The 25,149-nt window shown below is 64.6% G+C and overlaps 1 protein-coding gene across 2 annotated transcripts in view; it reads left to right on the top strand.

The window, feature by feature from the left end:
- Window positions 1-8,967, top strand: part of EEFSEC (eukaryotic elongation factor, selenocysteine-tRNA specific) — a 146,339-nt gene extending 137,372 nt beyond the window's left edge. For both annotated transcript variants that reach the window (XM_032458783.1, XM_032458784.1), the window contains exon 7: window positions 8,555-8,967. In XM_032458783.1, the coding sequence (XP_032314674.1) occupies window positions 8,555-8,745 (191 nt within the window). In that variant the 3' untranslated portion in view covers window positions 8,746-8,967. The remainder of the gene's footprint in view (window positions 1-8,554) is intronic.
- The last annotated feature ends 16,182 nt before the right edge of the window (window positions 8,968-25,149 follow it).

Raw genomic sequence — 25,149 nt, 5'->3', positions numbered from 1 at the left:
CGCGCGGTTCCCCCCAAGGCCTGTTCACTGTTTCTGGAGCCTCCTCGTTCAGGAAAACCTACCGAGGGAGGGGCCCTGCCCTAGCAGGGCTCTCTCATTTGAGAGACACGCGTGCACGTGTCTGCGCATCCCCGGCAGAGCCAGGCCCCCGTCAGCACCAGCAGAGAGACGACACTCTGTGGGGCTCTGGAGAGGGGGCACGCGCTGTCCTCCCACCACCTGGAGGACGGCCAGGGCTCTAGGGGGCTGTTGAGGCCGTGTGGCCACCTCTCTGCCGCTGACTGTGTGGCCTTGGGTGAGTCGTTCTCACCCCCAGGCCCCGGCTCCTGCCCCTGCTGGTGCAGTGGAGGGGGGTCTTCCTCACAAGAGCCGAGCCTTGACAGAGGGCTTCCCCACCCTTCCTGGGCCGGGATCCGGGATCTGGCCTCTGCCCTTGGGAAGCCTCGGCTGGGTAGGGATGGGGCCGCGTGCACCACGATGGAGGCTGTGGGTCAGGACCAGTCTGGGCAGGGGCAGTTTGAGCTCAGCCCACCGTGTCTTGGCCGTGACCTTGGTCTCCCTCCTGTTGACCTCATGCCGCATCCTTCCTTGCGTGTGAGGAGCCCGCCCCCAGGGTACGGTGCGGAATCAAGGGCACGGCGGCCCAGGAGCACTTGGAGCGGTGCCTGGATACTGGCCAGGGTCACTGACGGTGTCCTTGTGATTGGGGAGCACTGGCCGTGCCTGACCCTGGACCGTTCAGGCCAGGCCTGCCTCACACAAGGTGGTCTTCCACTTCAGACCCCCTCTCCGCCACAGAGGCCACTTTTAGCATCTGTGGGCAGCAGCTGGGTCCAGCAGTCCCCCAGTGGGACCCAGAACATGGAGGCAGCGAGGCCTCACCCCTGGAAGTATCGGAGACAGTCCCCTGGCCCAGCCCATGCTGCTGGGTCGGGGCGGCCCCAGTTCTGCCCTTGCCTAGCGCCACCTCCCCACCCCTGTGCCCCCTGCCTGTCCCTTCGGCTTTGTCCCAGCAAGAAGCACAAGGGCCCTGGGCTGGCCAGGCCTGACCAGCTGTGTGACCTGGGCAGCCACCTCCCCTGCCTGGAAAGTGGCTCATGGGATGTCTGGAGGCCTGAGTGAGATGCTGAACGTTGCCGGCTTGTCGGTGTGTGGAGAACTCTAGCTGAGCGGTTGTGTCAGTGGTGGTGGCAGAGGTGACCTGGCCAGGCCAGGCCCAGCCATTGTCTGCACAGCCCCCTCCCCCAGGGCACCGCAGGGTTCCAGCCTGCCCTCCCCACCCAGGGGCTTTGTCAAACCTCAGCCCAGCCCAGCCGGCCAGCTGGGAAGAGTCCCCAGGGTACTCTGCTGTGTCCTTAGGGCCCTACCCCTGCCCGGCAGGCCCCCAGCTCCTGGAGCACTTATCCTAGCCCCTCTGAACCACCCACACGGCTGCTCGGTTCTTGCCTGTGCTGATGGGGAACAGGGGCTGAAGGGAAGGGACTAGGGTATGGGGCCCCTGCGTGCCGAGGGGCTGGCTCCAAATCTGGGTGGGCTTCCCGCTGGACCAGAGGGCCAGTGCATACCCACCTCCTCCCACAGCTCAGCCAACCAACCCCCTGCTCCCCAGGCCTCCTGTAGGTTGACGAGCCTGACTCTGCTGTGGGCTGCGGGAGGGTAACAGTATCCAGGGGGACGGGGTGAGCTCTGATTCCCTGGGGGGTGGGGCCGCCGTGGGAGCGCTGGCTGTCAGGGCCTGGTCCCTGGCAGATAAAACAGAGGGCAGGTGTGCAGGGCTGCCTGAGTCCCCCTTCCTGGAGATGCTGGCCGCGGCTGCAGGCTGCACCCTGTCTCCTGGGGACATGGCTCTTGATATGGGACAGTGGAGAGAGCCGTGGTCCCCCCCAGAGGGAGGCCTGGAAAGCATCAAAGAAGGCAGAACCAAAGTGCTAAGTTTTTTGCTGAAAGACTGAAGGCTAAGTGGGGTTTGCCAAGTAGACGTGCATCGTGGGGTACCCCAGGTTGAGAGAGCAGTGGGTAGAGCTTGGGGGAGTGAGAGGCCGTGCCTGTGGGGGTGAGAGACGGGGTCTGTGCAGGGTCAGAGGTGGGGCCTGTGGGGGGGGGTGAGAGGTGGGGTCTGTGCGGGGGTCAGAGGCGGGGCCTGTTCGCGGGTTAGAGGCGGGGTCTGTGCGGGGTCGGAGGTGGGGCCTGTGCGGGGGTGAGAGGTGGGGTCTGTGCTGGGTGAGGAGGGGTCTGTGCTGGGTGAGAGGCGGGGCCTGTGCAGGGGTCAGTGGTGGGGTCTGTGCAGGAGACAGATGGTCCAGGCCTGGTTAGAGGAATTCGGACGCCTGCCTGAGGAACACCTGAAGATTTCTGAGCTGGGAGGGTAAGTCAGGTCTTTGTTCTGGAAGGCCGCTGACCCAAGAGCAGATCAGATGAGGTAGCTGGCAGGGGCCCTGGGGGGTGCCGGGCATGCTCCCCACCGCGGCTGTGCTGCTTCTGTGAGGGATGGGGGCCTGCCTGGGCTCCCAGGCTGCACTCCACCCCGGGAACGGCCCTGGGCAGGAGGTATGAGCCCTGGCTGCCCCGATCACCAGCCTTAGTGACCCTGCACAGGCTCTTCAGGGGGCGTGGCCCCGGGCTGACGGCAGTAGGCGACACTGAGTGGTGTTGGGGAGTTCAGAACCCCCACCAGCCCCAGGTGACAGCAGACCCTGCTGCCCTGATTGCCCCTCTGTAGCTAAGCCTCTGTCTGATTCTCGAGACCAAGTCATTTCCTATTTCAGAACGGTTTTGTTTTTTGCCTTAAAACAAAGTCCTTCCTTCTATACAACGCACTGGTTTTCCCTCGCCAGGCACCCCCAGTCTCCAAAGCCTTGACTGCATTGTAATTTCAATTTACACAGTGTGGGAAAGATTTCTGCAAAGGGTCCTTTTTTGTTTTTGAAGAATTCATCATTGCTGCTAAGAAGCTTAATATAAATTAAAGGAGGAATTAGGCAACATTAAGACATCAAAATGGGGGTGCAGGCGCCCGTTGCCTCGCCTCCGCCCATCAAAGGGGCTGCGTGGAGCCCGTCCCTGTGCGCTGAGAGCCTCAGACAGAGCCGGGCTCCCAGGAAGAGCCCGTCTGTGCCCGCCTCCTCTAATTCCCTTTGTTGCACGGACAGCGGAGCACACTTCTGATAAAAACTTAATCACCTTATCTTTTTAAAGCAAATTGCATCTTTGTTTATTTATGGGATCCGTAGCAGGAAGAGATGGAAGGAAAGCCAGGCAGCCGTCCACCCCTAGCCACATTCATGGCTCCCAAGGATGAACACGAAAAACCAGGCCTGCAAAGCAGTGGCGAGGGTTCCAAAGTCACCCTCACCCCACAAGGCATGTTCAGGGTGCCCAGCAGGAGGGGAGCTGACTGGGGCCCCGGGCTGCCCCAGCAGCCCTCACATCAGCTCCTGTCCCGAGCCCGGCTCTCCGTAACACCGTGAGCCCAGGCCACCTGGCCTGCTGCACCTCGGTGGGGACTGTGGGTGGTGGCGGCAGCCGTCGGGCACGCTGGGCCTGTCCTGCCCAAGGCTCCCTCCCGTTTCTGCCCCCTTGCCCCCGCCCCCTGCTGCTCCCAGGCAGGCGTCCAGTCCAGAGTTGGGGTCTGGCTGAACTCAAGAGCCTCCATGGCCATCCAGCATCCCCCCAACCCTGTACGGCAGCCCAGCCCAGCTGCCAGCTCTGTCCCACCGACCCCCGGCCTCCCATCATCACCAGGAGGCCAAGCCCCCAAAGGGCCCTGCCCGTCACCCTGCTTTCTCCCTGCCGTGCTCTCTCCAAAGCGGCTTGCTCTGGGAGGGGGTGCTGGGATGGCTGGAGCTGGCACAGCCCTGAGGGGCCACCGAGGGCCCAGTGACCCCAAGATGCTTGCAAAGGCTCAGTTCCCACTGGAGATTGCAGGCCGCCTCCCAGCGTGGGGGGCCCTCTCCCAGCACAGCGCCAGCATGAACAGTGTCCCAGCAGTCGGAGGCCATTTGCTGGCTTTGATGGCATGTCAGGGCGGCACCCTCGGCCGGGGCTTGTGAAAAACATTGCTGCTGCATTCTTCCCTGATGACCCCGAGCCCGAGCCAGGACCCAGCAGCCTCCAGCCATTGTGCCTTTGTGTGGAGCTGGTGCGCGGTGAGAAAGGCCAGCCCGGCCCTGGGAGAGTGTCCCGAAGGGAAGCCACGGGTAGCAGAGTCACCCCCAGGGTCACGCCAGCCCCCCTCCACTGCATCCCCGGGTCTGGGCTCATGGGGAGTGGAGCGGGGCATCTGGGCTCCAGGAATCCCAAGGTTTAGGGAGAAGGAGCAGGGACGTCTGCTGAGCCCATGGGATAATGAGCACAGGGTGAACTTCAAATGTGCAGCTCCTTGAACCCCCATGCCTACCCTGCCAGGCTCCAGGTCACATGGGCCGGGGGCCTGAGCCACTGGTGTTAGAGGTGTTTCCCAGCCTGGGAGGCACGAGCCCCACCAGAGCATCTCCCTTCCCTCTGCTTCCCGGCACCCGGCGAGACCCCGCCCATTCCCTGTGTTTCACCGGCAAACCCTCCCTGAGCCGCGGGCCACACCCTGCACTGCAGAGGTGTCCCCCTACCCAAGGCCACTGGGGAATAGACACAAAGCAGAACTCCTGCTCGGCAGCGGGGGGGTCCAGGTGGGATCCTGCTTGGCGCGGGCGGCAGAGGGAGCCTTCTGATGGAGACCGTGGCCGAGCAGGAGTTAGCGAGAGGGCAGATAAAGGAAGTGCCTGCTGTCTCCTGAGCACAGGGCGGATGGGGAGGGGAGGCACCAGAGGCTGGTGACTGGATGACACAAGGCCTCGGATGCCAAGTAAGAGAGAGACTCTCCTGTTGGTGGAACTGAGCTGGGACGGCCACTCTGCCGCTAGGGGCGTAACTGGGGAGGAGGCCAGCACCACAGAGGCTCCTGTGCAGTCAGGGCAGCAGTGGTGTCAGAAACCGTGGCCGTGCAGGTGCGACAGGGCGCAAGGCTCCCTCGCCCGCAGTCAGAGGCTGCAGAAGCGATGCCCGTGGCCTGGACGTGGCGGTGAGCTTCCTGGCCCACACCAGCTCTGAGAGCCTTCACCAGGTGGTGGAGATGGGCCTGGCCCAGGTCGCGGCCCACTGCTTCCCTGCCCACCCCCCACGGCCCTCCTCCTCTTCTCCCTGCTGCCTGCTCTGGGCCCCAGCCTGGGTGCCCTGTGCTTACAGCAGTGGTGGAGCCTGCTGGTAGAAGGTGAAAACAGCCGTTGGAAAAAAATAGCTGGGGAGGGAGGAGGTCAGGGCAGCAGGGGAGGGTCAGGAAGGCCTGCAGAGGTGACGCTGCACAGTGACTCGGAGGAGGTGAACCTGGAAGCCCCTGGAGCCCTGGGGCGAGTCTTCAGCTGAGGGACAGCAAGGCGGCGGCCCCGGTGTAGGGGTGCGCCTAGTGCGCTGGAGGGGCGGGCGGACGGAAACACCTCGTGCCAGGTCGAGTGGGAGGGGGGCCACAGAGTCAGCGGCCAGGAGCTCCCCTGTGCTCCCCGTCACCCCAGGTGTTGCCAGGGGCCTTCCAGGACGGGGCCACACAGTGCTGCCAGCCCGCACAGCCGGCCAGGGCACTGCAGAGGAAGGTCCCTGCAAGGGGGCAGCAGTTCATGAGAGCGGGCTGTCCTGCTGGCCTCTGCATCCCCAGGGCCCACAGGAAGTGCTCGAGAGCCACTCATCATGGACACAGGCAGATGGACGACTGGCACTGTCCCCGGCCCTCTGCCCCCCAGGTTGTGTGCAGCTCCCGCAGGTCCCTGAGAGCCTCCCAGCACGTGGGGCGCCTCGTGGGTGCAGTAACTGGTCACCCTGTAGCCCTGGCCCGGCAGTCCCTGGCAGAACGCCACAGTCCTTGGGCATCACTGTCACCACCACCCAGGACCAGGCACGCAGACTCTCGCCTAGCGTCTACGTGTGGCCGGCCCCTCCTCTCCAGCCCCAGTTCCCACATTCTTCCTGGAGAAGCCAGCTCGGCTGTTTCCTTGGTCGCCTGGTGGCTGTCTGCCTGTCTTGTTGCCTTGTATTCTGTCTGCCCTTCCCAGACTGTAAACTCCCGGTGGGGGTGGGGGGCCCACCATCGTCTCCCAGGCCTGGAGCATCCCGTGAATGTTCTCAGGCAACAGGCACCCCGACCTGCCCTCTCTTCCCTCCACTCGCCTCCACTAGGCTGAGGGGAAAGTCCGCTGAGAAACAAAGCAGCTCCCAGCGGTGTTGCCACGAATCCAAACCGCCCGGCAGCCCCAGCGACAGGCCCCTGCTGGTCGGCTTCCTGGCGCTGTGTCCCGGCCACCCCAAGTGGAGCGGAGGGAGTCGAGGCTGGCTCTCTCCAAACAGCAATCAAATGGCCACATCTCCACCAGCGCCAGATAGGTTTTCCGGCTCTGCCCGCTCCGGGCGGCGCGAGGTACACACCGCATGTAACAAGAGCCTTCACGGGCGAGATGGGCCGCTGATTGGGCCACGCCTGTCTCCCCAGCAGGGCGCGGACGCCAGGGAGCCCTGTGCCTCTCCTGCCATCAGACCTCCTGGCACCGGAGGGAGACAGGCTGCCCCCCTGCCATTTGTCAGGGTCTGGTGCCAGCCACTGTCTCTGCAGAAGGAAGGCTGGGCTCCGATTTAGGGAGTCAGATACCTGCAGGCCTGGCACTCGCTGGAGGCCTGGCCCTGGGCCATTCCCACGCCCCACGCCACATCCCAGAGGCCCAAAGACCAGCCGGGTGTGGGGCCTGTGATTTGACACCAGGCCACCGGGCAGGAGGGCGGCTCCCTTTGGCAAGGATCTCCTTGGCCACAGTGTCCGGGAGCCCCAAGGACATCAGCTACATGTCCCCACCACCCCAGGTGGTGACTTTGAAGTGACCGGGGGTCTCATCCACCAGTGGAGAGGGGGACTGAGCCCCTCATGCCGTGGGCAAGGCATCCCTAGAACCAGCCTCCTGGTCACCTTGTGACACGTCCGGGAGCTGTGCTCACAGCCTGGTGCCCCTACCCAACCGCTTTCAGGAGTCTGCTTCCGGTGGGTCCCAGAGTTCAAATCCTGACTCTTCCTGGCTGACCGTGGGCCCTCGCGTGAGGCACTGCCCTCCTCAGGGCTCCATTCTCCACAAACATGCGAGTGCCCGGTGAGATGGGACAGCAGGTCCTCCCCGCACTGGAGCGCCACCCCTGAGCTTCCGCCTGGCTTCTCTTCTCAGGAGAAAGCCAGCGCCAGCAAGGCTGGGGCAAGGGAGGACACTGCCCAGGGGTCCACAGACACCCTCTGCCTCGGGCCCACCCCAGCTTCCCACCAGCTCTGGGCACCTGGCCGCTAGGTCCCCTGGCCGACGGAGCGCCCCTATGTGTGGTAGAAGCGCATGTCCTCTCTGGAGACAGCAGCCTGCCAGGACCCGCGTTTGGCAAGAGGGCGTGAAGTCCAGGAGCTGCCGCCCTCTGGGCCTCCCTGCCCCGTGCCAGGCTCCCGGGGCCCCTCAGCTTGCCCTCCCCACAGCCCGGCCAGCTCGCTGCCGTCGGGAGCCCCAGGGGGCTGGGGGCTCACGGAGACAGAGCGGCTTGTTCTGGGCGTCTGCTCGTGCAGAGCCGGTCTGGGGCCGGGCCCCGTGCTCCCTCCACGCAGAGTCCTCGCAAAGTCCAGCCCCAGAGAAGGGGGCCCAGCGGCGTGCTGTTTGAGGAGGGATGGGTGTTCCAGGCAGAGGGAACAGCATGTGCAGAGGCTCATGAGTGTGACGGGGAGCCCACGAATGGTCACGTGATCCTCCAGGCTGCAGGGAAAGCACGACGGCCGTGGGTGAAGGGGCTGGAAGGGTCAGGCGGGCGTTAGGGCGTCAGCAGGACACAGCTTTCTGCTCTGTCGTTCGGCCGAGGATCCGTATTGAGGAACCAGTAAGCGGTGGGGCTGCCTGGGGCTGGGAAGGCAGCGTCTGCCAGAGCCCAGGGAGGAGGTCCTGCAACAGGCGCTCCATCCACAGAGGGTGGGAGCACCCCCCACTCCCTCCTCCGTGCTCTGACCCACTGGGGCCGCGCTGGCAGGGCCCTGGTGCCGTCTGCAGAAGCCACCTCCCGGGCACCCAGCAGGCGGAGCGCGTCTCCAGGGGCGGCTGGGGGACCCTTAGCCTAGGGGCCTCTAATGCCCAGTTTTGGAGTGAGAGGTGGCGTAAGTGTGCTGGGAGCAGCAGGACCGTTTCGATCAGGAAAGGCCGTGACCACCAAGCCCGGGATTGATCCCCACAGGGGCCTGAGCGCAAGGTGGAGGGGCAGGCCCAGGGCCAGGAGACCCAGGTCTGGTGACGTGGCCCAACACTGGGGGGAGGGCTGGACTGCAGGCCTCCGGGAGGGAGACGGGGGAGGGGACAGAAAGGGGCGAGCCCAGGACGACCCTGGGGTCCAGGCCAGGCCAAGGAGGGTGTGGGGGTGTTGCTGAGCGGGGCAGGGCTGGAGCTGGGCCAGTGTGGGTGCCTGTCTGGGTGGCACGTGGGCAGGCCAGGGAGTGGCAGAGTGACTGGCCCTTCTCTGTGTGTTGCAGGCGGCCTCAGCCCCGAGTCCAAGAAGATCCTGACACCTGCCCTCAAGAAGCGGGGCCGCACCGGCCGCGGGGAGGCAGCCAGGCAGGAGGACGGCCCCGAGCGGCCGGAGCCCGCGCAGCCCGTGGCTCTCAGCCTGTCCTTCAAGCGCTACGTCTTCGACACCCACAAGCGCATGGTCCAGTCTCCCTGAGTGCCCACTGGTCGTCCCCGGGGCATCTCACCCAGGCCTGACTGGGCCACAGAGCCAAACCCCCGACCAGACGTGCCTCCACCCCTGCGCCCTCCCGCCAGGGGACAGCACCCGTGTCGGATGGACTTCGGCCAGACAGCTGCTGGCTAGTGGCTCCCCGGCTGCCTGGCTGGTGGCCCAGCACTAGCCAGGTGCAAATAAATGTGCCATGGTGCCTGCTCACTCTGCTTGTCTCTACGATTTCACTGATGGTCGCCCTGCCCCGTCCCTCCCCAGATCTGCTCCGAGGGGAACGGCAGAGGAGTGCTGAGAGTGGGACTGGAGGAGGGACCCAACCTCGGGGCCCAGTGAGCTGAGGGGGTTCAACGTGTCAGGCCCTTAGGCCAGGCTGGTGGCCCCTGGGATCTCCTGGGCCTTGAGAGGCCGGTGGGGGAGGGGGGTCTTGGGCAGCTGAGTCTGAGGGTCTGAGGGCACCTATGGGGTGTCGGGGAGCAGCAGGCACCAGGCCTGGGCTCCTGGGCAGAAAGCAGGCTGGAAGGGGTGCTCCTGCTTCCTGGCACCAGCCACCCCAGGCCCTGTGCAGAGCCCACCGCAGCCAGCCCCCTCCAAAACCCAGGGAGCCCCACCTAGCTCCTCTGCCCCGGCACCTGCAGGCACCCTGCCCTGCGGCCGAGCTGTCCACACTCAGGAAAGATGAAGTGGCAGAGCTGACTGATAGAGGAGCATCAAAGCTTTTAAAGGCCGCAAACAAAGTCTGCAGGATGAACAGATGTGCCAGGGTCCCTTTATTTGGCCTCCCTTTTACCCTGGTAATCGGTGCATTATGCTTTAATTTGAAAAAATGGCATTAAAAATATGAACAGGGGCAGGTCATGATCAGATGACTGGGGCTTGGTAAGCCCTGGAGCTGAGGGCCCAGGAGAGGGAAGGCGCCGTGGAAACGCCGGGCCTGTGCGTGGCAGCAGGCAGCCCTGCAAACCCCCCGTGCAGGGTGCTGGGGCGGAGCTGGCCGGCCACCCCATGGCCCTCCCAGGGACCCGGGCGTCCCGCCAGGCAGCAGTCAGGGGTGACCGCTGAGGGCAGGGCGGCAGGGAGGGTCCAGGACTGGCCCCCACGTCCCCCTGAGCTGGGAGCAGAGCATGCACAGTGGTAAGGGGTGTGGGGTGGCTTCAGGCAGATGCCCCGCAGCTCCCAGCCCAGTCCACTCCTGGGGGAGCAGGAAGGGCCTTCGTGAGCGCTGCTGGAGCCAGGCCCCGGGCTGGCCACCTCCTGTGGCTGCTCAGCCCTTTGGTGGGGGAGACGGCAGAGCTGGGGACTTGGGGGCTTGCCCCTCAAATGAGGAAACCTATTGTCACCTTCAGCTTATGGGGAGCTGGCTGGGCACGGCTGGGTACCCCCAGTCAGGCCAAGTCCTCCCTCCGGGCCTCTCAAAGGGGTCCCCTCAAGGTGGGGTGGAGAGTAGCCCTCTCCAGCAGCGGGTCCCGCCCTGCCCTGCACAGGCCGTGTGACCCTGGGCCGGTCACTGTCTCTCTCCAGATGAGGGGTCCTGGGACCTGGCAAGCCTGGAGGGGTCTTCGGTAAACAGGCGGCAGATCCATGGTGGAGCATGGGCTCAAGCCCCTGCTGGGGTTCTGACCCTGGCCACCCTGCGGACCGGCTGTCTGACCTTGGGCAGGTCTCTGCCTCTGCCCGGGGGTCCCGGGTACAGCCCTGAAGTAAGAGCAGCTGCTGGCCCTCGTGTGCCCTGCAGCCCAGGAGGGGGACCAGCCGACGTGTTCTCCCCCGGGGGGGTCGGGCCTGCACACCCCTCAGCAGTTGTGCGGGCAGCCCAAACCAGCACTGTGCCAGCATGGCCACTTCTCCAGGACCTCTGGGAGTCCCCACCCCTGCCCCACATCTCACTGGAAGACAGCACACTCAGAGCCCAGGGAAGGAGGAGGGCTCAGCAGAGGAAACTGAGGCATGGTAGGCGGGAGCAGCCCAGGCCATGAGGCAGGGAGGGGCCCCCGGCGCCCAGCGTGTGGCTCCAGGGTGCAGCGAGACTGCCCGTGTGGCGACAGCCCAGAAGGGGATGCTATCAGGCCTGGCATCGGTTGAAACCTGAGTGCCTGAGAGCCATGTCAGGCCGGGTGCAGCCTCTGAAAGGGGAGTGCCCTGGGCGGGCAGGGCAGGGGCCGGCGCCTGGCACTCTCACAAGCAGGGTCCCCCTTCCCTGGGCTCTGCATTTTGTAGAGGAAGGGGCTACAATATGCCAAGTCCACTGCAGCCACCATCACATGCATAAACTCTCTGAAGCTGCTTGTCTACCCATAGCGGTGGCCTGGGGTTCAGCTGGCCCCAGCCACTGCCTCAGGTAGAGCTGGGATTTGAACCAGGTCTGGATGACTCCAGAAGCCTCCTCGCCTCAAAGCCTCGGGTGCGTCCTTGAAAAGAGATGCCCCCTGGGGCCCTGCTTTGGGCTGAAGGCTGGGGCGCAGGCTCCCCGCCTGCTGCCCACATGGAGTGAAGTCATGGGCAGGCGTCCTGCATGGGCTGGGGCAGGAGGGGCAGCTGTGATTGGCAGGCCCCCGACCGGCCAGGCTAATGCACCAGCAACGAGATAAGGCTTATCTGGAAATGTCCCTGGAATCGAGACTCTGATGGAAACAGGCTTCTGGGTTAATATATTTTTGATAGATAAAGTCTCGTCCCCAGGAAGCCCTGGGGACCCAGGCCAGGAGAAGGGGCAGCTTCCGCTCTCCCAGGCCTCCTGCCCTGGCCGGCCTGTGTGCACGTAGGCGCCTGTGTGTGTATGTCCGCGTGTGCACACAGATCTTGGTGTCTGGTGTGTCTGTGGGTGTGTGGTGAAGAAGTGTGTGCACAGGGTGGAGACACGCATGTGTCCAGGGCCTCTTCCCCAGGACTTGGTGGGATGGGAGACCCACTCTGCAGACCCAGAGCCTCCCTGAGGTGGCCCAGGACCCTCTCCTTGCCGGCTCACCCCTGGGTTCACCTGGGCCTCAGGCCTCCCCAGCCTCCTCACGGGGTGTAGGGATCCCAGGTTCCCTTTAGAGGCCGTGGCCACCTGGCCTCAGCTCCTAGTTCACTCACGTCTGTCCCCCAGGGCTGTGACTGGGGTGAGGGGAAGCTTCTCCCCAAGAGGCCCTTTGGGCAAGGTCTTGAAGAGAATAGGAGTGTGCCAGTGGTGGGGGGGGGGGGGGGTGACGTTCCCACAGTGTAACAGCAGGACCGAGGGCTCAGGTGAGAGGGCTGGGGGGCTGTGTGGTGAGGTTTCGGACCCCAGGTTCCCCCAGCCCTTGCCTCCAGGATCCTCCACACTGGTAGAGCTGATTAAAAAGAGTAATTAGCACTTGGCTGATAAGAGTCGTGCCATTAGCCTAGCTCAGCCAGCACCAGAGCTTGATGGCGGGGAGGGGCCAGGGGTGCCGGGGGTTGGGGGTGGACGGCTGACCCCACCCCAGGCTTGCAGGGGTCTGCTGCAGGAGCCCCTCACCTGTGCTGAGGGCCAGGACGGGGCCGGGCAGAGGCCTTGAAGGGCAGGCGCAGGGAGAGTGTCAGATGGGGGTTCGAGAGACCCCTGCCCTGCCCTCAAGGTGCCCCAGCTCTGGACACTGTAGCCAGACCCCAGGGTCTCCCAGGGGCAGGGACCCTGTGGGTTGGAGGGCCTCCCAGGGCTGGTTGGTGATCAGCCCCAAAGGGAGCTGAGCAGAGGCCCCAGCAAGCAGGGGCCCGGGGAGGAAGAAGAGGAAATTTGGGAAGGTTTGAGGGTTCGGCACAAGGAGATGGACCTCCGGAGCAGGGACAGAGGTGCAAAGAAGCCCAAAGTTGGTCATTCCACATTTATTGAGCACGTTCTGTGTGCTGGGCCCTGGGGTCACTGCCCTGTGCTCGCTGGATGCTGTGGGGCAGGGCAGCCTGGACCCCGCGTCCGCAGGCAGGATGGCTGCCCTGCGTGCCCACCCCACTCAGGCCAGCAGGTTAGAGGCCGCGCCCCCATGAGGTGTTGTTCAGTGCTCCCCCCGACCCAGTGTTATGGCCAGGCCTGGCGGGGAGACAGTGCAGCAGACAAACGGCCACTTCCTGCGGCCACAGCTGGGCTCCAGATAAAGGCCCCTGGGGAGCCCCAGCCAGCCTGGGGAGGCTGGGGTGAGGGGCTGGGTCAGTCGCCCAGCTCGCCTCTCAGGGGGCACCCAGACTCAGCCCGAGACGCCAGGCCCCCGGGCGCAGTCACCGCCGGGCCGGGCGGGCGTCCGGCTGCTCCCTGCCGCCCCGCTCTGCCTGGGCCGGGGCCGCTCTCCCCTGGCCTGCACCCCAGGCTGGGCCCCCTGAGCCCCACCAAGTCAAGCAGGTGACCGGCGGGGTGCCTGTGGCCGGCGCCGCTGTGACAGCAACGTCACCGGGCCGCCCAGGGCCCTTGGGGGGGCCGCGTGGGTTGGTGGAGGCTGTGTCCGGTGCCCTGACCCGCGCCCTGCCTCCCCCCCGCACTCTGCCTCTGCCTCTGGGTCTCCTCCTCCGTCCCTCTTGTCCTTCACAGGGGACCTTGGCTCCAGCCCAGGCCTGGTTCACCCCTCCCACCCGCCACAACCCAGGGCACGGACTTGCTGGGGGCGCAGGGTGTGTGGGCCTCGTCGCCTGCAGAGGGCGCTGGTGGAGTCCAGTCGGCTCTCCCTCCCCCATCTCCCCCGACCCCTCCATCACGGTCACCCCCTCAGGCCCTCCTGCAGCCTCTGGGGCCCGTGCTCACCCCTCCCAGGGACATGGAAAGAGGGGGCTGGACTCAGGCTTCCCCAGAGCTCCAGGGGAGGCCTGGGAGACCCGAATTTCCCCTGGGCTCCAGAGCTGGAGCCCCAGACGCCAGGCTCCTGACCCATCCTGGGCCCACCCAGTTTGTGACCCTCCCAGCCAGTTCCTTACCCTGTGCCTAGACTGTCCCCACCGCCGCCACCACCAGGAACCTCACCAGCCCCCGAGGCCAGCACCTCCACGTCCACCGTTGTCACAGATCCCCCGGCAAGGGCTTGTCGGGAGGGCAGGGCTGGAAGGACCGTGAAGCAGGCGGCCAGCGGAGGGGGATGAGGTGCGATTGAGCAGGCAGGCCGCGGGCTGTGGCACCGACAAAGGCTCACGACGGAGCTGGAGAGAGGCCCCGGGAAGCCTGGGGAGCCTCTCAGGGTCCCCGGGCCCTTGCGGGACACAAGATGGGAGCCCACAACCTTGCTGAGCACGCTGGGCCTCTCAAGTCCACACTCGCGGCCCCTAGGAGACACGGGGCCCGGAGCTCAGGGACGGTCTGGGGGCGAGGGGGTTGCCGAGGCCAAGCCGGAGAGAGGGAGAGCCAGGGCGTGCTCTGCGGGGCCTGGCAGGAGGGGGCACGCGGGCCGGGGGCAGTGGACGTGGCTTGGGAGGCCCAGCCCACGGCGGGGGCAGCGGGGGGACCGTGGGCAGGGTCCCGCAGAAGTGAGCAGGGCACCGCTGGGGACAGGTGAGCACGGGCAGACTGTTGTGTCACGGGTGTGGTGTGAGATGAAGCCCCTGGTCAGATGGGGCGCCGGGCGACCGGGGACAAGGGCTCCAGTCAGCAGCATTCAGCTGGGTGGGGGAAACGCACCTCACTCGCTACCCAGGCCCACAGGCCTCGCGGCAGCCGGGCCCCCCACCTCCCCTGGGCGGAGTCCAAGTCCAGCAGGCCCCCACCTGGCCCTGAGGGACCCCAGCCTTGGCCGTCGGTGCTCCTGCCCCCGGCTCAGGGCCCACGCACGCTCTGCCTGCTTCCCTAGGGATGTCAGGTGAGCCCCCCTCTCTCTGAGCCTCTAGGGCTCCCCTCACGGGCAGCTCCCAATGGCCAGAGCAAGGTGGGGACCAGAGGACAGCGGGACTCGGAGGGGGGCGTCCTGGCCGTCGGGGGCAGACCTGGCCCGTAACTCCCAGCACAGCTGTCCCTGGCCAGCGGATGCACTGGAAGGGGAGGAGGGGCGATGGGGCCCCTGCTCCTGGACTGCCTTCACAGAGGGGAACTGAGGCAAGACAGAGGGGCCTGGTCCTCTGCCCCGCCACCCTGGCACGGGGAACCCTGTGGGGAGTGGCTTCAGCCAGCTCAGGCCCACTGGGCATAGTGCACATGCCCAGCATTGGGTCCCGGTGTGGCGCTGGCCCTGGGAACTGGGGGTCTGGGTGCGCGTGTGGATGCGCGGGTGGACCTGGGCCACCCCCCCCACCCCAGGGATAGTCGAGTGGGCTGCTGATAAGGAGAGACGGTTGTCAGAGTCACAGGGTGCCACTGATAAGACAGACAAGCATCTCCCGGTGGCCGGAAGGTGGTGGGAGGGGGCCCAGTCCCGGGATGCCCACATCATTGGTGGAAACACTGAGGCTGCCGGTTCCCGGCATGGCCCACCCCACCCTCCCCCGGCCGGAAAACCCCACCAAGGCCTCTGGGCAGCTGCTACACACAGTGAAGCTAGGGGACCCAGGCCTGGACAGGGATGGTCAGCCAGAGGTCACCTTCAGGGCCTTCTCCCAGGGCCCCCACTGCCTTCACAGTAAAAGCCAAAGTCCTCACCAAGACCCCCAAGGCCCTGCACAACCTGCCCATGGCCCCCCGACCTCTGTCCCGTCACCCTGCCCCTCACCCACCTGCTCCAGCCACTGGCTCCCACGTCAGGGCCTTTGCGCCAGACAACCCCCAGCCTGCCCCCTCCCCCCCAGGAATGGGGCCTCAGTAAAAGCTGCTCACATTCCACCCCCCTCGGCTTTAGGATTCTCCCCCGCGTTTATGCCCACCCAACACCGAACATTTTGCTTTTACCTCATTCTTGTGAACTCTGAGCTGGTGTCTGTCTGTCTGCTCCCTGCTGTCCCGGCACATGCTGGGTGCCCCACTCTGGGTGCCCCTGGGCACTGAGGGCTAAAGGAGTTTGCCCGGGTTTGTGCAGCTGGCCCGTCATCGCTGTGGCGAGCGTCTCCGGCCACGCTGGCCTGGCCTGCCGGCCCCAAGGCAGCCGTGACCTTCGGGGCTGGGCGCGCGCTCTCTGGTTTGCCTTGGCCCCCCATCCCGTCACTTTGGTGTGTCTGTGCGGTGCCCGTGTGTGAGGCTGTGCACACGTATGCCCTTACTTCCAGGCCTGAGTGAGGCCTGGAGGGCTTTCGAGTCGGACAGACCTGAGTCCTGCCCCACCGGCTCCTCCTCTGACAGCAGGTCCTGCCCTGGCCGCCACGGGGCCGCCGGGGGGGGCTGGGCCTGTGCGCCCCAGCTGGGGTCTCCGTCCCCTTACAAATTAAAGCAGCAAGGAAATGCCATTTTGCATTGATCGAGCCAGTAAACATTTAGAAGTCTGACAATATTGAGTGTTGTGCAGAGGTGGGGTGACGGGAATGGTCAGTGCGCCGACGGGGTGGCCTCGCACGGCCGCCCCTTTCGCACATGAAAAGCGAACGCCCTGTGGGCTCGATCACGCGTGTGCACAGGCCGGAGAAACAGAGGCTGGACTCCCAGACGGTGGGGGTGTCACAGGAGCACACTGCTGTCCTGTGGGTAGAACCCCGGAACGTGGAAGGAAGCTCCCAACAATGGTACCTTTTACACCGAGAAGAAATTCCGTAGCGTGATGTCGTGTGTGCTTTGTGAATATAGGAATGTGCGTCTAAGTGCATAGAAAGAGGCGTGCAAGGGTGCGCTCCAAACCGGTGGCCGCCCTCAGCAGGGGCTAGAAAGGGAGGGGTGGGCAGGGGCACTCTGGCCTTGCCTTCTGTGCTCTAATTTTGTTCAAATAGGCACTATCAGTGCATTGGCCCTGGAGGAGAGATGCAGCACGAAGTGTGGACAGCAGTGAGGGTCATGCACACCCTGGCGTGCACAGCCACTTGGCCCTCATTTCCTGAAGACCAGGTCCCTGGTCAGTCCTGAGTCAGCAGACAGCAGGCCACCCCTGAGGGGCGAGGCCCCAGCACTCCTGCGTGTCAGCCTTGGACCCCTCCTGGGCCCTGGACTAGAGCAGCTCCTGCCCTGAGACTGTTGGCAATGGGGTGGGGCCAGGACCAGCAGGTGACCCCTGAGGAGCCCCTAGGGGTCAGGGACAGCCAGTAACTCAGCCACCTTGGCCCACCCTCAAAGCTGTAGCCCAGAGGCCAGAGACAGACTGCAGGAAGAGGCTGGGGCCAGACAGCCCTCGGGGGACTTGTCAGAGCTGGAGGTGCATGCTGAGCCCTGTGCTGCAGGGACGGCCCGAGAGAAAGAGACAGTGAGAAAGGGGAAGAGACAGCCTCCAAGAGAGACAGAGAGGAAGGAGTGAGAGCCAGAGGGATACAGAGGACCCGGAGTGCACCCCAGGAGGCCCGACACAGGGAAGGGAGGAGGGAGGGAGGGAGTCCCGCGGGCCTGCCCGGCTCTGATTGGCCCGGGCTGACTGCAATTAAAGCCCACAATTGATTCCCTGGGATGACGAGGATCATTTCAATGCAGAGAATTAAGGTTTTCTTCCAAGATGGAAATAAAGATTAATTTGCAATTTCCTTCCTCACTGCACACAGGAGAACAGCCCCTGCCAGGAAGAGGGCTCAACCTGGCAGGTGGGCTGGGGGTGGGGCGGCCCCTGGGCCCACAGCCTCCCCGGGAGAGGGCAGCCTCCCCGAGGCTCAGGACCCCGTGTGCCCAAGGTGGGCCTAGAGGGGCCCAGCCTGCGCTCCTCAGACGCAAGGCTGCTGAGCCTGGGTCCTGGTGCCGTGGGGCTCGGAGGGCACTTCGCTGCCCAGGGCTCTCCTGCCACCCTGTCCACAGCAGGGAGGGTGAGGTTGTGGCTGGCAGTTTCCTCGGGTAGTCCGGGAGTCTGGTGTCGGGACGGCCAGAGGAGGTGGCAGTAGAGTACCGAGGGGAGAAGGGGAAGGCCCGGCTCCCTCCGCCTGCAGGTCCTTCCTCAGAGCCCCGCCTCCTGCAGCCCCAGGCACAGCTAACTGAGCCCCACCTGGAACGGACACAGGGCTTCCCTGCAGGGGATACACACGGAGCCAGCAGGTGCGCCCCTCCTCTTCGGCCGGGGCCCCACTCGCACTCTGTGCTTTTTGCTGGCGGTGCCCCAAGCACAGTCGCAGATGCAGCCTCCAGAGGGTGGCGGCCCTGCTGCCTCCTCCCGACGCCCCTGACAGAGGCCCGCCCAGTCCCGGGAGGGCCAGAGCGGGGCGGGAGGGGGCCCCGCCGCGGCCATGTCCCCCGGGGCCGGTGCGGCATCCTCAGGCTTGTCCTCGGCAGGGTGCACTGGGGGGGCCACCTTACCACCTCCACGCTCTCGGGGCCCACCCACTGCCGAGGCCCAGGCCCAGACCAGGTGACCAGGTTGAGCGCAGAGTCCCGGCTCACCTCGGAGCGAGCTCTTGTCCACCGGCAAGCGAAGGCTCACCCCACTGCTGGGCAGATCCTGACTCCAGGGCCCCGTGAGAGCGGTGGGAGCACAGGACCTGGGGGCCGGCTGTCTCGCCGGTGGCCTTCTGACATCTTGTCCTCGCCATCCCTGAGTGCCCAGGGGCTGTGTTATGTGTGACCTCTGGGCAGGGCCTCCAAGATCCCTGAGAATTTAAACTTGGGCTCAGCTGGGCATAGCCCCTGAGACCCACACCCCGTGAGCCTGCCAGACCCTGACTCCACTCCCTGCCCGGGTCAGCAATAGCCTGGCGTTAGGAAGGGCCTGGAGCTGGCCGTCCTGGCCCCTGTGCCGGCTTCTCCTGAGGGGGGTCTCTGGACGACCTCCCGCACACACAGGAGGAACAAGAGCAGCTTCACGAGCGGGGGGGTGGGGGGGGCACATTCCTCCGGCGGCGGCCCCGTGGCCTTGGCCTGTCTCACCATCGCCACAGGGCTGAGGGGCTGGGCTGCCCTACAGACCCCCGACCACTCCTCCCCGGCCCACCTGCCGACACCACGTGCCTGGGGCTCCAGCAGGGCTTCTGAGCCTGGGCCCCTGGTGCTGGGCAGGGCCTACCATGGCCGCACCCCTCCAAGGCCAGCCTCTGCTTACACCTCCAGGCCCAGGGAGGCCCCTCCACGCTCTCCCGACCGAATGACAGCCGAGACGAGCGGCAACTCTGGGGCCCAGAGCCGAGCCATCTCGGGGGACACTCTGGAGCCCCCAGTTCTGCCGTCTGTCCCCAGCTCTGCTGTCTCCAGGGCCCGGGTTCACCTGCAGGGACTTGGGGGCAGCACCAGGGCTCTCCTCCCAGGCAGCCTTGCAGACTGGCTCCCCAGGCCAGTGCCTCCAAGAAACTGGGCCCAGAACCCCGGTCCCCTGGCCTCGCCCTCACCCTGAAATGCCCTGGGTGCTATTGGCTGCTGCCTTTTGCTCATCTGTTCATTGATTCATTTGGACCAATAATTGGACCAAAGCTTCCTGCACACTTGCCAGGGCCTTGGGGTAGCTTGGAACAGCCTGTGCCCTGAGGAAGGACTCACAGGAGGGCAGGGACAGTTGCCACCCTGGCCACCATGTCTGGGAGTCATAGGCTGGCCTCCAGCGAGAGTCAGCATCCAGAGCCTTCCTGCAAATTCCACAGGCCACCAGTGTGCAGTGGTCACACGACCCCTGGCTGGTTGTTTCCCAGACCCCGCCCACCACAGCAGTCCTGCTTTTAAAGGCAGACAGATCTGGGACCCAGCGAGGCCCGGAGCAAGTGCCTCACCCTCTCTGTGCCACACAAAACGGAACGACGGTTGGGGACCTGCCTCTCTGGGTAGTGGTGAGAATGAGCCGGGCACACAGCAGGCGCTCACTGAATGCCCTAGGCAGCCACTTGGGAAAACAGCCGGGGTGTCTCCTAAAGAGGGGAACGGAGCTGTTGCCAAAAGTGGGGCAATGCTGATGTTTACCAGCTGAGGACCAGGTAAAGGAAGTGCGGCGCGGCCTCACCCGCCTGGGGTACTACCCCCTGGGATGCTTACGTGCGGAGTTACTCAGTGACAACGTGGTGACAGTAAAGAGGAGCGAGTGCTCATGCACTGTGCCGCGCGGGTGGGCCCTGGAGACATCGTGCTGAGCGGAAGAGCAGACGCAGAAGGTCCCGTCCTGTGGGCTCCACGGAGTGAGCCGTCCAGAACAGGCCGGTGTGCGGAGCCGGAAAGCGGGTGGGGGTCCCTGGGGCTCGGGACGGAGGGAGGACGAGGGTGGGGGCAGCAGGAGGCTCGGGGGTCTTTCTGGGGTGATGGAACGAGCTGCAAGAGGCCGTGCTGGTGGGCGAACAGCTCCGAGGTGCCAGAGCCGCTGGCTCTATGCCTTCAAGGGGCGAATTGTGCGGTGCGTCGCGTGGCAATAAGGCTGTGAGAAAAGCAAACCCAAGGCAGGCCATGACCGTGTGACGCGGCAGTTCCACTCCTGGGTCTGTACCCAAGAGCGCTGAAATCAGAGGCCCACCCAGAAGCTTGCACACCAGTATCAGGGCAGTGATTCAGCACAGCCGAAAAGTGGGAAGGACCTTCTTGTCCATCGGCTGACCAACGGGCAAGCAAAGTGTGGGCGCGGCACGCCCGAGGCTCAATCAGCCGCGGAAAGGGAGGCGACTCCTGCGCACACCCAGCTCGGGCGGGCCTCGGAGGCGCGGCGCCCGGTGAAGCAGCCGGGCAGCAGAGTCGCTTACTGTGTGACTCCCTTCACACAAACATCCCTGGGAGGCGGGTCCAGTGTCGCAGAAAGTACCTGTGTGGCGCCAGGGGCTGGGGAAGCTGGAGGGGGGCGTGGCCGCTAGCGGGTGTGGCACTCCCTTTTGGGGACAAAGCGTTCTAAACTTAGATTGTGGTGACGGTTGCATCACTCAGTATACATGCTGAAACCAATGAACTGCACACTTTACGTGGGGGGCTTTATGGCACGTGAGTAATATCTCAAAAAAATGGTTTAAAACATGACGGCTGCCCCACGACTGTCGTCACGGCCAGGCCTTGGTGGTGGCCCTGTGCCAGCGGGCCCTGCCCAGGGCCTTGCTGGGCAGGGGACCAGCGCCCACTCCCTGGGGGATGAAGACCAGGACGGGCGGGGAAGGAGCCACACCGGGGACCCCGCCAGCTCCTGGCGCCCTTGGGGACCCGCAGCTGCCGGGGCTGCGGGAGAGGCTGGCGGGATTCTGCAGTGGGACTCATGTTGCTCTTGTTTCAAATGTTTTATCATCTGTCGTGTTTATCAAGGAAATAGTTCAAACACGGGGAGACGCCCAGAGCATAGCACAGTGAGTCCCAGGCACCGTCACCGGCGCGGGAAGCAAGAAGCCACAGGGACCTCCAGGCTCTGCGGTGGAGCCTCCGGGCTATTGTGTCCCCCTCTGCAGACCCCCTGCCCCGCCGTCTCCACTGGGGCCAGGACGACCCCTACGGGGGAAGGCAGGGAACCAGCCCCTCCTTTGACTTCCCAGACTGGGGTCCAAGCTCGGCCATCGGGACTCCTCCCCTGCTCCTTCTTTCTCTCCAGGAAGCCGGTGGCACTGAATCGATCCGAGACCCTGAAGGTCTGCAACTCTGTCTTCAAAAATCGTTGTCTGTCACAGAGTAAAAATCACCCTTTTAAAAGTACAGTTCTACCACATTCACTTGTGCGACACCCCTCTCAACAGTCAAAATACAGAAGAGTCGCTGCCCTCCAAAGCCTTCATGCCCTGTGCTGTCTCCTCCTGGCCATCGCTGGTCAGGTTTGTGTCCCTAGAGTTGTGAGTCTGACTGTCACTTAAACGTAGTCGTGTGTGGCTTCTGGGTCCGTCGGCACCGGTGCCGGGACAGCGGTGCCTGCTGCCGCTGCGACTAGCCCACCGCACAGGTGTTCACCAGCTGGGGACAGCTGGGTGGTTTCCAGTGTGGGGTAATTATGAATAAAGCTGCTACAAACATTCACCTAAGGATCCTTGTGTGAACCTAAGTTATTTCTCTTCAGCAAGCACCGAGGTGTGGCACACTGGGCCATGTGAGACGCAGTGGCTACCTCCCCTCCTTGTCACCGCCAAGCTGCTTTCCCTCCCGACACCATGTCCTTGCCCTTCCAACCACCACCCTCTTATCAGGCACCCACGTAGGCCCAGCGCTGTGCTGGGCCAGGGGTGGCCATGGCCAGGGTGGGCAAGGGGCTGCCCTCCTGGGCCTGCCAGTCCAACAGGAGAAGCCGATAAGAACAAAGAAAACTCCCGCGCACACAGGCTCTGAGGGTGTGAAGCAGGGTGACAGGAAGGAGGGAGCGCCCAGCGAGGTCCCCCTCACCAGGAGGGTGTGGACGGAGACAAAGAGTGGGGTGGAGCTGTCCAATCCAAGACCCAAGGGCTGAGCAGGTACCAAGGCCCTGGGGCAGGCTCGCCCTGTTACGGTGCTGTGATGTGACGGATTTCCTGGGTACTAACTGTGCCGTCAAAGACATCCCCCTGCATCATCGCACACAACCCTAAGCAAAGGGATTACTGTCACCTCCACTTACAGTGGGGAACTGAGGTTCACAGCAGTGTCACCTGTCTCAGGGCCACAGCCACGGCAGGCAGAGCCGGGATATGAGCCCAGTGGGACCCACAGAAGCGTGCTCACCACCGGGGTTCCAACCTGGGGTCCTGCCCTGTGGTTCTGCTGCATGACCCAGGGCGAGTGACTGGCCCTGTCTGAGCCTCTGCCCTCCCACCTGCCCTGCAGCTGGCAGTGGGAAACGTCTTGGCACCATCGAGCCTGGCAGTGGGCAGGGGGCGTGGCGGTCTGCAGGGCGGGGACAGACCCCGCCCAGCCCCGGGGAGCCGTGGGCGCTGCGCTGCCGCTGGGCTCCGACAGAGGGCAGGAGCGGCCCGCACGTCCGAGGCTGGCCCAGCACAGGCGAGCGGGTGCAGCGGGGTCGGCCGCCCCGTGTGTGCAACAGGTCAGGTCGGGGGATGCAGGAACCAGGGCAGGGGCCCAGCCAAGGACGCGGGGGAACAGCACCGGCTGGGGGACGTTTGCGGTGCTGTCTTGCCAGGCCCGCAAGACCCCAGTCTTGGCCACCCCGCTCTGGGTGCACCTGCCTCCGGGGCTGAATTCAGGAGGCTCACCCCCTAGGCCCTGCTCCCCCTGCACCTTGGGACAGGGGTCTTCCTCCCAGAAAGTCACCTGCAGGCCTGGGAGGCCTGGCCCCCCAGGGGGCCTCCGGCTCAGCCGGTGAGGGCCTCCTGAACGTGGCCGGTGGGAACAGAGACGCCTGAGGGTGTAGCACACACCGACTTCAAAGGCTGAGTGTGAAAAACGAATCTAAACTGCCCGGCCACCAGGTTTTATGTTGATCACATGTTGAAATGGTAGTATTTTGGACATACTAGGTTAAATAAAGTATAAAAATTGTTTTCATTTTCTTTTTTTAGCATGGCTATTAAAATGTGAAACCACACGCAAGGCTGGCGTGGCTCTCGATGTGCTTGTGCAGGACGGTGCTTGTCCCTCACGCCTACTAGCCATTTACTCCTCGTCTAATCCTCCCCGCGAGACTCCTAGTATTTTCCCCATTGACAGATGGAGAAACTGAGGCGCTGAGAAGTGACGCAATGCGCTCAGGGCCGGCGGTGGGCGCAAAGCTGGCAGGGCCACCCTGCAGGTGCCGCCGGGCACTGTGTGCACTGGCACACGTGCCACAGACGGTGGACCAGTGCAGCCGCCAATGGCCCAGCCACACGTGCGGCCGGCCTTCCGACGGCCTCGCGAGCACACACGTGCACACCCCCGCACACACCTGCAGGAGAGCAGCCAGCAGCCACTGAAGGCCCAGGTACCATCTGGACGACCTTTGGGGGTCCTGCTGTCGGCTGGCAGGCCCAGGACAGGCCAGCAGCCTCCCTGCTCACACAGGGCCTGGACAGGGGGCCTGGCTGTGACTCTGTCTGTGTCCACAGGGGCCAGGCCAGCCCTGAGCGAGTGGCCTGCCCAGCTGCCCCTGATGCCTGCCCGGTGGCGCTGCGGGCCCTTCCTTCTGGCCGTGCAGCATTTGCATAACACTCCACTAGCCCATGGATCGCATTACATGGAGGCCTGATGATAATCTTTGTTGAAATAATATTTAACACATGCTGCACTTTTAATTAACTATCTGAATAATCTCAAATTAATACCAGAGCTTTAAAAATAAGTTTTCATTTTCGCGTTTGGTAACATAATAGCAGCCCGGCTGGCCCGGTTCCCCCTCCTTTGATTTAATTAAAAGCCCTTTTGTGTGTCTCTTGTCACTTCAGAAATGGACAAAGGCACCCGGGTGGCCATCCGGGGCTCCAGGCTCGGGGGCTGGGGTCGCGGCGACGCAGGTCTCTGAGGTTCGGGCTGGCCACGGTGTGGCTGAGCACCGCACACATTCGCACAGGGACATGGATGCGGTCACGGACACCCAGGGTCACCTCCAAACACCTGACACACACGGAGGTGGGTGGTGACCTGCTTCCACACTCTCCACGCCTGTCCCGGCCACCGGTCACCCCCTGTGCCACCTGTGCAGGTGTGTGCCCAGTCACAGTCACACAGGGGGCGGTCTGGAGTGTCACCTGAGGCCAGTCTGGGCTGGGGGTTAACAGGTGGCGTTCTGAGTCCAGATCCGGGAAGACTGCGGGCTGCCTGGCCCACGGCCATCCCTGGCTAATGCCGGAGTGTGTCTCTTTCCCCGCTTTTCCGTCTCTCTGTCTCTGGGCCTCTGTCCCAGGCTTGACGCTTCAAGAAACGGGGCCAGGCAGGCAGCCTCCTGGGGCTGTTGGTCCCCTGGTTTACACTGTGCCCAGGGCCCAGCCCCGTCCTCGGCCTCCTCCCGGATCCCGAGGTGCAGCAAGGAAGACAGCTTCTCCTGGGGTCTCTGCCGTGCTCCCCGCTGACCAGGCAAGTCCTTCTCCCCTGGACCAGAGACAGGCCGAGGGAGGCCTTCTGTGGGCTCGTGGCCCCAGGGAGCCCGTGGAGACGCAGGGGGCCCTGGGGAGCTTCAGTTTTCTCTGCAGCCCGGGGGTGCGGTGGGGCGTGGATCTTTCTGCTCAGTGAGCCTGAGGCCCTCAGGACCCCTCAGAGGCGGGGCGCATGGAAGACCCCCTCCTGCTGAGCCTGGATTCCCGGGAGGGGCATGCAGAGATTCATTTTGTTCTGAGGCTGAAGGTCACGAACGGCTCCGCATGGAGAGCGTGGCTGGGTGGAGGCCCTGCGTGTCCCTCAGAGCCCCTCAGAAAGTGGGAGATGGGGCTTGTGCCACACCTGGGGCTCAGGGACAGGTTCAGACGCTGCCGCCGTGGGTGGCCAGTGGCCACATCTTCCCCAGCCTCCTCATCCTATCAGCAAATACGGAGGGGCTGGGTGCGTGCTGAATGAACCCATGGTGTCCCGTGGCCACATGGCCGTGACCGTGGCAGGGTCCCTGCCCTCACCAGGCACCCACTCCAGTGGGGTGATGGTCCCGTGCGTGGGGCTGGGAAGCTGCGATGCAG

This window comes from Camelus ferus, chromosome 17, assembly GCF_009834535.1.
Source record: "Camelus ferus isolate YT-003-E chromosome 17, BCGSAC_Cfer_1.0, whole genome shotgun sequence".
Classification (NCBI taxonomy): Eukaryota; Metazoa; Chordata; class Mammalia; order Artiodactyla; family Camelidae; genus Camelus; species Camelus ferus.
Note: the sequence above shows the minus strand (reverse complement) of the source record. Positions and strands in the feature narration are given on the sequence as shown.